The 13513-nt window shown below is 46.4% G+C and overlaps 1 protein-coding gene across 1 annotated transcript; it reads right to left on the minus strand.

Annotated features, from left to right (window-relative positions):
- Positions 1 to 184: 184 nt before the first annotated feature.
- Positions 185 to 13211, minus strand: KCTD13 (potassium channel tetramerization domain containing 13). Its single transcript, XM_007186986.2, has 6 exons — positions 12768 to 13211; positions 11178 to 11347; positions 3829 to 3918; positions 3687 to 3739; positions 2808 to 3003; positions 185 to 965 (listed from the first exon to the last, which is right to left on the minus strand). Exons 1-6 carry the CDS (start codon positions 13009 to 13011, stop codon positions 729 to 731), a joined length of 990 nt encoding a protein of 329 aa, XP_007187048.2. The 5' UTR covers positions 13012 to 13211; the 3' UTR covers positions 185 to 728.
- Positions 13212 to 13513: the final 302 nt, after the last annotated feature.

The raw sequence follows: 13513 nt of genomic DNA on the forward strand, positions 1-13513 counted from the left end.
AGTGAACGCCAAAATATAGATTTTTAAATCCTCTCCTAACTCCTGACTACTTTATTCCCAGCTACCAGCCCAGGGAAAGGCTGGGGGCAGGGATCTGTGTCTTCTCCCATCCAACTAGCCAGGTACCTCCCTAACAAGCCATATACCTGGCCCTCTCCCTGGGAGCCAGCACCAGACCCTCAACTCAACTTTATTCCAATAATTTAATAGAAAATTAAAATAATAAATAATATGAAAAAAATTGAGAAGATGCTGAGCTGGTGCAGGCCCAGGCCTGCCTAGTACAAAGTTAAGGAGGTAGGGAGGAAGGTGGGGAAGCAGGAGGGAGGCAAACTGCCCTGCACAATGGTGAGGAGGCGGCTCAGAATGTGGTGGGTTATTAAGGGCTGGCTTGACACTTTGGTGTGTACAATGTACTAAAAAAAGACAAAGGGAATTCTAAATCCTTCTAAGCCAGCTGGTGAGGGAAGAGGGCAGGACAAGGATGGGGAGGAGGGAACCAATGCAGGCCTTCTGAAGGCCTCTGAGGGGAGGGGCTGGAATGTACCTTGTGGTTAGCAATGAGGTGGGAATGGATGGAAAAGGGCCAAAGTGAACTGTACCATGCAATGAAGGGATGGAAGAAAGACCCACGACTTGGCCAGCAAAGCCGGGGCAAAGGTCTGGGAAGGGGAGGAAGAGAGAAAGGGACTGGGTCCCAGCAGCCAGAGGAAGACTCAGGGCAAAGCTCAGTCCTTGAAGACAATCTGTTGGCCGTGAGGACGCTCGTCGTGGGTGATGTGGCGCCGGACATGGATTCTGCGGACACGGTGCTCTCGGTTCTCCTCGTCCTCCCCTCGGCCTGCCCCGCCACCTCCAGCTGCACCCCCTGTGGCCTCCAGGAGGGCTGGGTCTGGGCCTCGGGGAGTCTCGTAGATCAGGATGTTCAGGGTCTCCTCAAAGATCCGGGCCTCTGGGAATTCCACCTGCAAAAGGCCAGCAACCCCCAGCTCCCTCCCTCTGGCTCGACTACTACGCAGCCATCCCCTCCCCGAGGCTGCTCCTGCACTGTCTCTCGACTCCTATCGCCTCTGCAGCCTCCTAGCCTCTACAGTCACAGGTTCCTTTAGCCTGGACTGTCCTCTTTGCAACTTCTTTACTCAGCTAAGTCACACTTATACTTCAAGGTCCAGCTCTGAAGTCAGGCAGAGAGTTGTTTGTTTTCTGTCCTTTGTTGCCAAGTCTAGGTATATCTTTTCATTTGACAAATATTTACTGAGTGACTGCACTGTACCAGGTGTTGTTCTGGGCATTGGGGATATAGCAGTGAACAAAACAGGCAAAGTTCCTGTCCGCAGGAAGTTTACATTCTAGGGGGAGGACCCAGACATACATGTAATAAGATATAAAGTGTCAGATGACGATAAATGTTACGGAAAAATTATAGCAGGAAAAGGGTGTGGGGATGGCCACCGCCAGGAATGTTACAACTTTAAAGAGGGAGCTCAGAGAAGGCTTCACTGAGAAGGTGACATCCGACCAATAGCCAAAGGAAAGGAGGGAAGGAACCAGATGGAGAACTAGAGAAAGATCAGTCTGGGAAGGGAACAGCTCTGGGGTCAGGAATTCGCTTAGTGTATTTGAAGATCAGCACAAGGCCAAAGCAAAAAGGCAGAGTGAAGGAGAGTAGTAAGGGATGAAGAGGTGGTTAAGGGTTCCCCTTGTGTGGCTTGGAGGGATATAAACAACAAAACTTTAACAAGCTGCATTCTCATTACTGGTTTATCTTCCTGTCTTCCCAATTACAGAGGAAGCTACTTGGAAACTGGATTATTCATTCATTCATGCATTCAATAAATGTCTCCTAGCTTCTGCGGTGTGATAAAGGCCTGGCTAGTGCTACAGAGATAGGGAAAAAAAAAAAGATTCAGCTCTACTCTCAAGAAGCTAACTCCTTGCTGCTGAAGTAAACACTCCTACTCCCCCCATCCCCAGCAGACTACAATCAACATTGTGTTTAGCTGACAGGCGGGTATGACCAACTTTGTCTGGGGTTGTTGGGTTGAAAGTTCATGAGTGGTGTCCCAAAGAAAGTGATGCTTGGCTTAGGTCTTAAAGATTAAGCACAAGTCCATTAGGCAGACAGGAATGAGGAAAAATAATTCCAAGAAGAGGGAATAGTGTGTGCAAAGGTAGGGGGGAGTGAAATAGCACTGAGTGCTTAGAGACTTTCAAGATCTCCAGTGTGTCTGAGGCACATCCTTCATGTCAAGGTCAGAAGGGACCAGGCTGATAAGATCTTCAGGGGCCAGACATCATGACAGAGGGCTTGTACTTTACTCAGCATCTTATTCACCTTGATTTCAAGCCTCTTGCAGTGCTCAGGAAGTATCTGCTGATGATTGCCATGTTAATGACTCAGGGCCTACAATCTCAGTGTGTTCCAAGCACCTGAAGTTTTAAGAACCTACTCTGGGTCATGGATCCTTCTGAAATTCTAATGACAACTATGGTCCTTCTATATAGAAAAATGCATACCCACTCCCCAAACTGCACACTCTTTCAAGATAGCCTTGAAACCCAACTGGCCTAGATTAAGAATCCCACTCTAATCCAACACCCTCCTTTCACAGGTAGAGAAGCAGAGACCCACAGAAGTCAGATGACTTGCCCAAGGTTACAGAACTAAGACCCCAGAACTTAGAACTCCAGCTCCTTGTCCCGGTGATGGATTTCCCCTGCCTGATCTGCTGAGCTGCCTTTGTCCAGGGTGCTCGTCCTGCCCACCACCACAGCCCTCCCTGACCAGGCCCTGAACCCCTTCTGACCTTGGTCTGCTTCTTCTCCGTGGCATAGACAATGGAGGTGCAGCACACCTCGGCGATTTTGCGGCCCTGCCCGTAGAAAGACCAGCAGCAGATCTCATCCCCCAGAACATCCTTGAGGAATAGCAGCCGCCCATGGAAGCGCAGGGCCAGTTTGTCAAACAGCTCGATGTTCTTAAGTAGGTTGTCGTCTGAAGTGCTGAGGACCAGGGGGCCAAGAGGCTCAGTACAACTGGCTTCCTCCCTCTGTTCCCCCAAGCTTAGGGGCCCAGATATCTAGCACTCTAGTCCTACCTAAGAGTTTGGTGCCCAGAAGGGAGCGTCCTCCACCCCTGGGGCCAGGCCAAGGAGGCCTCAGAATGGAAGCAGCATTGGCTCAGCAAATCCCAGCACAGCAGCGTGGCTACCCCGTGCAGGTTCTGGAGCCAAGCTACCTCACCTGGCATCCTAGCTCCACGACTTTTTAACTGAGTGACACTAAGCAAGTTACTTCACCTCTCGGTGCCTCAGTTACCTCATCTGTAAAATGGAGATCACAACAATACCTACTTCAAACAATTGTGAGGATTATGTGAGTAAATATATGTAAAGCACTTAGAGCCATGCCTCTTATAAGAAATGCTAGTAATTATCATCTAATCCTCACCTGGACCCCACTTTACTGATGATAAAACTGAAGCTCAGAAGTGAAAATGACCTGTCCAAAGTACCCAGTGGGTAAGTGGCAGAGCTAGAATTTGCATCCAGGCAGGATTCTTTTCGCCCCCCACCCCCGCCCCCGCCGCCCCCAGGCGGCCATAATCCTCCCCTTGGGCCAGGAGCAGAGCTGTGCTTGAGCCCAGGATTCCACCCAGTGCACCTCCCCGCCCCTGAGGGGGTCACCTGGTGTAGGAGTACTTGTTGTTACTGCGGTTGTGCAGGAGCTTCACCACGGGCTGTTGGGGGAGAAAGGATGGAGAAGGGTGGGGGTCAGGCTGCCGGGACAGGCCCCCAGCCTCCACCCGACAGGGCTCAGGGGCCTCACCTTGGAGGTGCTGGCCAGGAGCTGCTGCTCCTCCCGGGGAGATGTCACCGTGGGGATGAGGCACAGCGGGGACAGGTTCTCCCTTTTTTGCTGGAGAAGAAGCGGAAGGTGATTAACAGCACAACCAGAGGTCACTCACTCCCCAACCTAAAAGCCTTCAAACACTGCTTGTTGCCTTTGGGAAAAAAATCCAGACTCCTTAGTAGTCCACACAAGACTGTGCAGGATGCGAACTCTCTGATCTCGTCTCTACCACTCTCCCCTGCCTGCTGGGCTTCAGCCCCACCTGTTCCTTCGCGCATCCAGCTTGTGCCCACCAGGCCCTTTGCAGCTGCCACTGCCGGCAACAGCCTGCGCTCGGTTGCATGGCTGGCCCCTTCATGCCATTCAGATCTCAACTCAAACAGTGCCCCTAGGAGGGTGCTGGTCCTCCACCCTAAGCTCCCTGGCTAAGCAGCCTCCTCTACTTCTTCCTTTTCACACTATCAGTTCACTTTCTTCATGGCACTCAGTTCCTCACATTTTCTCATTTTTTGGTATATTTGCTCATGGTCTCTTCCTAGGCAATAAGTACCAATTTACAGTAGATGCTCAATAAATATCTGGTGAACGAATGAACTGGGCTAGGTTGGAAGGTTGGAGGGAGAATCAGAACCAGACACATAGGTTTCTTTCCTCTTCTCTGCTTTCTAGAATCTTCATGCCAAAACCCCTCTCACCTCTCCCAACCTAAAAACTAGATGTGCAATTCTAATACAAATTCCAGAAGATTTTTGTTTTTTGAGAAACTCCTAAGGCTTTTTCTAAAATTAATTTGGAAGAATAAGTCTACTCTTACTTAGGTCAATTTTTAAAAAGAGTCAAGCAAGAGAAGAGATTGACCCTCCCAGATATTAAAATATCTTACAAAGCCATAATAATGAAAACAATGTAGTTCTGGTGCAGAAACAAACAAAAACAATGAAACACAACAGAGAACTTGGAAACAGACTGGTGTATACAGGAGAACTGATATTTATAGAGAGAACATCACAAATCAGTGGGGCAAGTGTGTATTAGTTATCGCTGTGTAACAAACTGTCCCCAAACTGAACAGCTTAAACCAACAACAAATACTTATTATCCATTTCTGTGGGTCACAATGGATATTCAGGAATTCAGGAGTGGCTTTGCTGAATGTTTTTGGCATGGGGTCTCTCACAAGGTTATAGTCAAGTCAGCTGGGGCTGCAGTAATCTGAAGGTATGTCTGAGTTTGGAGGATTTGTTTCTGAGAAAGCTTATTCAAATGGCTGGCAAGTTCAGGCTGGCTATTGGCAGGAAATATCTGATCCCTGTCATTTAGACCTCTCCGTTGGGTTGCTTGAGTGTCCTCACAATATGGCAGCTGGCTTCTCCAGAGCAAATAATCCAAGAGAGAGCAAGGTGGAGGCCTCACTGTCTTTTATGACCTAGTTTTGTTAGCCCTATTCAGTGTGGGAGGGAACAACGCAAGGCAATGAGTACTAGGGAACAAGAATCATTGGGGACTGCCTTGGAGGCTGGCTCCACAGTCCACCTTCTGGCTCCCATTGATTCAAATCCCTCCCATACACAAAACACACTCACGCCCTCCAAAGATCCCCCAAAGTCCCATCCTATTACAGCACTGAAGTACAGAATCTGGTCATCTAAATCAGGTTCAGGTGGGGACAATGCTCCTTGGGAGGTGTTCCTTAACTATAGCTCCTTGGTACATTTTCTCTGGATCTGATGACCTGTGAACTAAAGAGACTAGTTATCTCTTCCACACACTCCACATGCAACATGTGGAACAGGCATTAGGATAAACACTCTTGTTCAAAAGGTGAGGAGGGGTGCAGGAGGCACAGAGAAGTCACTGCTTCACAGAAATTCTGTAATCCAGTTGGACAAATATTGGGAGCTCTCTGATGTCTACTCCTGTCCAGGAATGATTCTCTATGGCTCTTGGCTCTGACCTGAGTCATCCTTCCATTTCCATGAAAGACAGTCCGTGTTTGCAGCTCCATAGTTTCCTTAGCCTGCTTTCTGCCTGTAGAACTTCGAGGGTCCAAAGGCTTCTTCTCCTCTTGTACTGTCTCTGTCCCTTCCAGTCTAAGCTGGCAGTGTTTCTGCCAATATAATTCTCTTAAAAACTTAATGGGTGTCTTGTGAGTCCTGGGTTTCAGTTCATTAGACAAAAGCCTCACCCACACATCTTTGTGAGATAAGCTCTTCTCTACTTTGGGCTTATGCTGAGACTGCTGCCTGACAATAGCCTTAAGCTTCTTAGAAGTGCTATTATTTGATTGAATGGTTCTCTGAGGCATCTTCTTGGATATTTCTGAGGTCTTAAAGGATTTTACAATCACATCCTCAGCTTCATCTTTAGACCATGTTTTACTGAGAATGCCCTGTGTTTGATCTTTGCCTGGAAGCCATTTGCTAATTTTAACATCGTTGTTATCTGAAAGGCTGGGAATTTTCAAGCCCCCAAAATTCCTGGCTCCTTTTTGTTCAATTCTTTTTCCTTTAGCTTACCCTCTCCTCTTCTGTTTCACTATAAGCAACAAGAAACCTGTGGCACTTCAACATTCTACCTGGAAATTTCTTTAGCTAGATCACCCAGATCATTAGTATGTTTTCTACTTTCTACATTACTGTAGGAGACAGTGTTGCTACTTCTGCCACTATATAACAAGGATCCCCTTTCCACCACTTTCCAGTAAACATGTTCCACACTGCAGCCTCCTCAGAGGTCATCAGACTTCTATGAATACTCTTTAAAGCTCTTTAGGCTTTTATTAACACTGTTCTCAAGTCCTTCCAGCTTCTGCCCTCTTCCCAGTTCTAAAGCCGCTCCCACATTTTAGGTTTTTGTTATGGCAGAACCCCACTCCAGATACCAAAATCTGTTATCCGTTACTGGGTAACAAATTAGTACAAACTTAGCAGCTTAAAACAACAATAAACATTTATTATCTCACACAGTTTCTGTGGGTTGGGAGCTTGAGACTGGCTTAGTTAGGTGGTCCTGGCCGAGGGTCTCTCATGAAGTTGGAGTCCAAATGTTGACCAGGGCTGTAGTTATCTGAAGACTTGATTGGGCCTAGAGGATCCAATTCTGGGATAGTTCACCCATTTGGCTGGAAGTCTGTGCTGGCCGTTGGCAGGAGGCTTCAGTTCCTCACCAAGTGGACCTCTCCCTTAGGGCTGCTTGAATATGCTCACATGGCAGCTGGCTTCCCCAGAGTGAGTGATCCAAGACAGGCAGAAACTGCTATGGGTCTTTTATGACCTAGCTTTAGAAGTCACACACTGTCATCTCTGCAATCTCCTACTGGTTACATAGGTCAGCCCTATTCAGTGTGGGAGGGGACTAAACAAGAGCCTGAATAAGCAAGAGGCAAGAATTGCCGGTGGCCATCTTGGATGCTGGCTACCACAGATTGTGTAGTAGATGGCATTGAGAAAGCTAGCTCACTCCACAGAGGACAAAAAACAGTTGAATCCCTTCATAATTCGCATATACAAAAGGTAAAACTATAAAGCTAATAAAAAATGTAGAATAAACTTCTTAAACAAGATCCTAAGAGGATACACCATTAGAGAAAAAAAAAAGAGGAATTTGACTATATTAAAATCAAGAATCTCTCCAGTTGACAATGAAAAGCATGACTTTATAAATAATTTCACGTAATAATGCTGAAGGAATTACAATTATTCTACAACCCTAATGAAATTATTGATTCAGGTGAGAATTATAAATGGATGTGTGGTTGATAGGTAACTGCCATTCATAAAGTGCCTAAATTACTTTATAGTTGGCAACAAGGAAATGTAACTACAATGGAGGGATCAAACCATCATCACCTGAACCTAGGGGCCACTACTGAGCATCACTAATGATGGGTCATATTAACAATATTGTAGGTCTTGATATAACACAGTATGATATATGTAACATTACTTAACATGTTTTCTAACCAAAATGTTTAATATCAAGCTTTTAAATCTACCATCTAATTTAGAGAAAACTCAGGATAGGGTAGGGTAACAAACCACATCAGGCGAGTTTGGAAAGTAGGTCACTGTGAAGGACAACTGATGGTCAGTATTATAAGAAAGTCAGTATTTTGAGAAAAAAGGGACTGCTTGGGTTGGAAAAAGAACATAATAACCAGATGTAATGCAAGGATCTAGACTGGGTCCTGGTTTAGATGAACCACCTATAAAAGACATTTCTGGAACAAACGGAGAAATTTGTGTATGCCCCTGATGTTACATAAAATTTCACTGACATGGAAAGATGGCAATTATTAACAAACAAAAAAAAAGCATACTACAAAACAGCACATACAGCATAATCATATTTTGGCAAACACACACACAGGAAAAGACCTGGAAGGATATTTGGTGCTTTTATTTTTTTGATGATCTGTGTTTTCTAAATTTCTACAATACTTACAGACTGCTTTAAAAATAATGAAGTTATTTATAATTAAAAAAATAATTTCTATTCAACAACAGATGCCACATACAGGTGACATTCTAAGAGAAATTATTGGCAACATCTAAAACTGACTAGAAATTATTATTTAACAGACTTTCTCAACTGGGCTTCCTCATTGAATATCAAAACCCAGCAAATAATCTGAGTAACTATTTTCTCAACTCTTCTGAGAATGTCAGGTAAATGGTACCATTCTAGATGCACAGGAGAAGTTAATTTATTATGTAAAATACATGCCTTAGAGTAATAGGGCTTAATTCTCCCTAGGAACTAAGCTAAAATATGTAAGAATCTCCTGAAAAACAACAAGAAAAAGATAGGACACTCAGTAGAAAATTTGGTAAAGAATATGAATTGGCAATTCACTGAAGGAGAAACCAAAAAAGCTAGTGAGTATGTGAAAAGATGTTCAATCTAATTAGTAATCAGAAGCATGCAAATTAAAATGAAATCACTCTATACCAATCAGATTGGCAAAATTAGAATGCTGGGTGATGCCATGAGTTGCTGAGGATATGCAGAAACAGGATTCCTTATGCACTGCTCATCAAGAGTACAAGGTGCTACAGCCATTTGGGAGAGTAATCTGATGATACTTGCTGAAATTCGTTTGCATGTGTCCTGCGGCCCAGCAATTCCACTCCCAGCTACAATCATGAGAAACACTGACCCAGGACCCACAAGGGCACACGTACAAAGATGCTCATGGTGGCATCGTTTGTGGGGGCAGGAAGCGGGAGGCAATCTAGGTTTCCAACCTCAGGGGAATGTATAAATAAAATATGGTTGAATGCACACCATAGATTCCTGTGCAGCGGTCAGAAGCAAAGAACTAAATGTACATATAGCAGCATGAATAGAACTTGGAAAAAGTGTTGAATTAAGAAACAGAACATACAATCCGTAGCTCAATGACATTTATGGAAATTTAAAATACATATGTATACAAAACAATGTTTTAGTTTTTTAAGGGTACAAACATAATCCAAGGAAATGTATTAAAACATTAGAACTGGAGGGGTACCTATGGGGAAAAGGGAAGTGGGCAGGGGACTGGGAATGAAGGAAAAAATAAAAACAGAAAAGATCTGCATAGACTAATGATGTTTAAGTGCCACACCCTGAGAAGTATGGTGAACTCAATTCTCTGTACTGGAATCTTAAAAACAACGGGATTTCCCTGGTGGTCCACTGGTTAAGACTCCCAGCTTCCACTGCAGGGGGCACGGGTTCGATCCCTGGTTGGGGAACTAAGATCCCGCGTGGTACGTGGGGTGGCCAAAAAGAAAGAAAGAAACTAACAAAAAACTCCAAACCCAAAACCTCCAAACAAACAAGCATATTCTAGCTGAGTGGAGTGGAGAATGAGAATGGTCTCGGGGAAGCTTGGAAAGGAGGCAGCTGAGCACAGAAGAAAAAGCACTGCACTTGGGAGTCAGGCACCTGGGGTTGGCTCTGAGCTTTGCTGCTTACCGGCTCTTTCACCTTGAATATATCCCCAGCTTCCCTCATGTTTCTTTTTATGTCAAACAGGGGTACAAGAAGGTAACAACCAATCCTAACACACAGTGGATGTGAGATAACATTAGATAAATGTAAAGTTACAGAACAGGAATGCACTTCCAAAATCATCTAGTTTGATGTTTTTTAAACTGCAAGTGGTAACCCACTAATGGGTCATGAAATAAATTTAATGGGTCCAAAACGGCATTAGAAAGAAAGAAAACAGAATATCTCAGAGTGTATTTCACTAAAAGTATCATTTTATAAAACTTATTTCAGTCATATATATGCAAGTATAAAATGCATTTTTCTCTATGAGATGCAGTCAAAAAGCTTGAAAAACATGGATATTGCCCAAAGGAATTCTATACTTTTGGATTTCAAGGTCCAATAAGTATTCCCCAAGATAACAGAAAGTTGTTCATAGTTGCCACTTTTTAATATATTGAATATAAAGGGCATCAAAAAAGAAATTCTTACAATCTCCTATTAATATTGTATCATAAAAGGACACTTTTAACATTGTAAAAATAGAACAGAATAAAAGGCTTTATGTGAAACTCACTACACTGAACATATTTTTCTCATTTCCCTATCTTTTGGAACATGAGAACAGAATGCCAGAAGTAGGAATTGACTCACTCAAGGTCACTCAGTCAGCTGTGGTGGAGGTGACACTTAACTCATATCTCCTGGCTGTGCTTTCCAAACTCTTCTCCTCAGAATCCTAAGAGATCCCCAGAAAAGAAGCCCAGCAGGTGGGGCCCTGGAACCCCCAACCCTGTTTTATTGGGTGTGACTGCTTCTATAGTATTTCACTGCTAGAAAAAAAAAATTATTTAAAGCCCTGGGAGGGATGGAATGCTGCCTCCCAGGATAGGACCAATCATGGAGGTCATTATATTCCAATTTAAATTCAGATTTTTTTTTTTTTCCCTCAGTGGGACAAGGGCATTATTTGGGATTTCTGAGCAAGGGAGAGAATAAATTGGGATTGTGTTTAAGGATCATTATTCAGGTGCTAGTGTAACAGCTGGATTGGCTGGGTAGAAACAGCAAGAAACAGAGACAGTAGTCATTTAACCACTGCAGTAGTCTTGGCATGAGGTGGTGAGGGGGGCCCTGCCTGAGACAGCAGAAATGCAGAGGACAGTTCCCCCAAATTCTCTATAGTGTCATGGCCAGTCAGAGCCAGGCCAGAGGCAACTCCTCCAGGCAGTGCCCCATATTTCCTTTTGCTTTTCTTTAATATCTTAATAGCTAACTGCTTGGGCAGGTCTCCCAGGGACATGAGCATAGGGGTGGGACTCAGGAGGTGGGGAAGGGACCCTCACCTGCAGTGCCAGCTGGCAGTCCTCAATCAGTCCCTGTACCAGGTAGTAGCGTGCTTCGCCCAGAAGCTCCCCCAGTTCTCTGGTACTCTCAGGCAGTGGCACGGACCCGTCCCGCAGGTAGTTGAGGATTGTACCAAAGTGGCGGCCGCTCCGGTCAATCAGCACCCAACCTGGTGCGGTGGGGAGAGGCAGGAGGAAGGATGGCTTTGCTAAAGGCTGAGGAGCTACTAAATTTTTATGAAAGAAGGATTCGAAAGCCACAATTCTTAATACTGATCTGTCTCAAGCCTGTGCCATAGCTAAGAAAATCCCTTTAAAACATCTCCAGTGAGTTCTCCCATAAGCCCCTTTTTAACACAGCCAGCCACAGAGAATTAATTCCCTCTCAAGTCTGTGCTACACTGAGAAGGTTCTCACCATCAGAGAGTTTGTACAGATTACCTTATCAATAAACCTCTAACCTCTTGTGCTAATTCTGACCATCCTATTTAATTCGAATGTCTACCCTACCATCCAGTTTACTACCATTTTAACCTTTATATTCTTCATAGAATATAAAGATATATATTCTTCCTTCTATTCTTCATAATATACTTATTGCTATCTGAAATTACATATTTCGCTTTTGTTTTAGTATGTTTACTTGCTTATTCTCCCCCTGCCCCCACAAAAAAAGAAAACTCCATAAGGCTTAGCTTATCAGATTTGTGTACCAAACTATCTCCCGCACTGGCATTTTACAAATACTTATTGAATAAATAAATTCTTCACCTTCAGGTATTTGAAGGCTGAGCTCTACCTTCCCAATTTTTACTTTCCTGCTCTCACAACCCTTGTTAACCCCTTCTGAATCCACTCCACCTCCACCACCCCCAACCCTGCCACCAAACTTTAAGGTTCCACTTGGGCATATGGGGCCCAGACCTGAATGCAACACTTTTGGGAAGGTAAGGGGCTCGCCTGCCAAAGAGAACTGTCCACTCTCTGCTCTGGCGTCCCTGGCAAACCCAAAGCAGCCCTCTCCTTCTACAGTCTGTATTTACAGATGGAGTCCTAGAGTGTAGAGGAACCTGCGTTAGGGTAACGGAGACCGACAAGATCCTCCAACTCTCGGGGATGGCTGTTGGCAGCGCTGAGGTAGAGAGGGGAACAAAAGGCTGGGCAGGTGTAAGAAACTGATGAAGGGTGCCCGGAAGGATGTTGTTGGCAGCTGGGCTGGTTCCCAAGTCTTTTGAGCTGAGGCGTGAAGGGTGGGAGAGTCAGTGGGAAGCAGTCATGAAAATTGGGAGCTGACATGTTGAATCACTTACCACAGCGCCCGGCAGAGTAGTTGGAGGGGCGGGGGTATGGTGCGGGGGTGTGTGTCCATGAATGTTGGTTACTACTGCTGGCGGTAAAGACCGGGGGAGGAGGGAGATCATGACCGAGACAGGCGAGATGAGACGGGATGTGGGGGCTGGAGGGGGTGAGAATGAACCGACTGGACGGTGGCAGAGAACGGGCATGAGGAGACTGGGCCAGGAAAGACCACGGGAAAGGGAGACGTGGATCTGGAGGACGCAGGACAGTAAGCAAGGGCGGCTCGCGTACCTCCGGCGTCAGTGAGCACCTCCGCGCGGCCGCTGAACATGGCCTTGAGCATGGTGTCCTGTCCCGTGAGGGTGCGCAGCGTCGTGTAGTGCAGCGAGCCGCCCACGTTCAGCTTCACGTACTTGCTGTTCGTGGTCAGTGGCTTGAGACCGTAGGCGGCGGAGCCAGGCTCGAAACCTGAGGGCTTAGGGACTTCCAGGGACGGGGCCTCGGCCGCCGCCGGGCCCGAGGCCTCGGCCGACATGCCTGGTGGTGGCGGCGGGCAGAGATCCTACGTTCTCTCTGCGCCCCCCGGCCGCTCCCAAAGACCCCGGTCCTGAGCCCTCGGGCCGGACCGCTGGGCCCGCACGCCTCTACACCGCCGCTATTCAACGACACTGGCCCTCAGACCCATCGCGCCTGCACCGCCCGGAAACCGGGCGACCAGCTGCGCAAGCGCGTCAAGCTCCCGCCCCCGACCTCGCGGGGCCGGAAGTGCGGAGCATGCGTAGTGGCCTTGGGCCGGTGGAGGGGTCGAGCGCCGGGTGCCGCGGGGCGGGGCGCCGCGGTAAGTGCTGTCTGGTAGGCAGTCCTGGAGGCCCGATGTAGGAGGCGCTTGACCACCAGACTGTTGTGGAAAGCGGTGTCCCTGCCGCGTGTCTCTGCTCTCAGAGCGCTTCGTGGGCGTAAAGGGAAAACTGTGGCCCAGAGAAGCAGGGGATTGGGCACAGTTTCCCGCCTCCCATCCCCGCGCATTTGACAGACTG

Source organism: Balaenoptera acutorostrata, chromosome 15, assembly GCF_949987535.1.
Source record: "Balaenoptera acutorostrata chromosome 15, mBalAcu1.1, whole genome shotgun sequence".
Lineage (NCBI taxonomy): Eukaryota > Metazoa > Chordata > Mammalia > Artiodactyla > Balaenopteridae > Balaenoptera > Balaenoptera acutorostrata.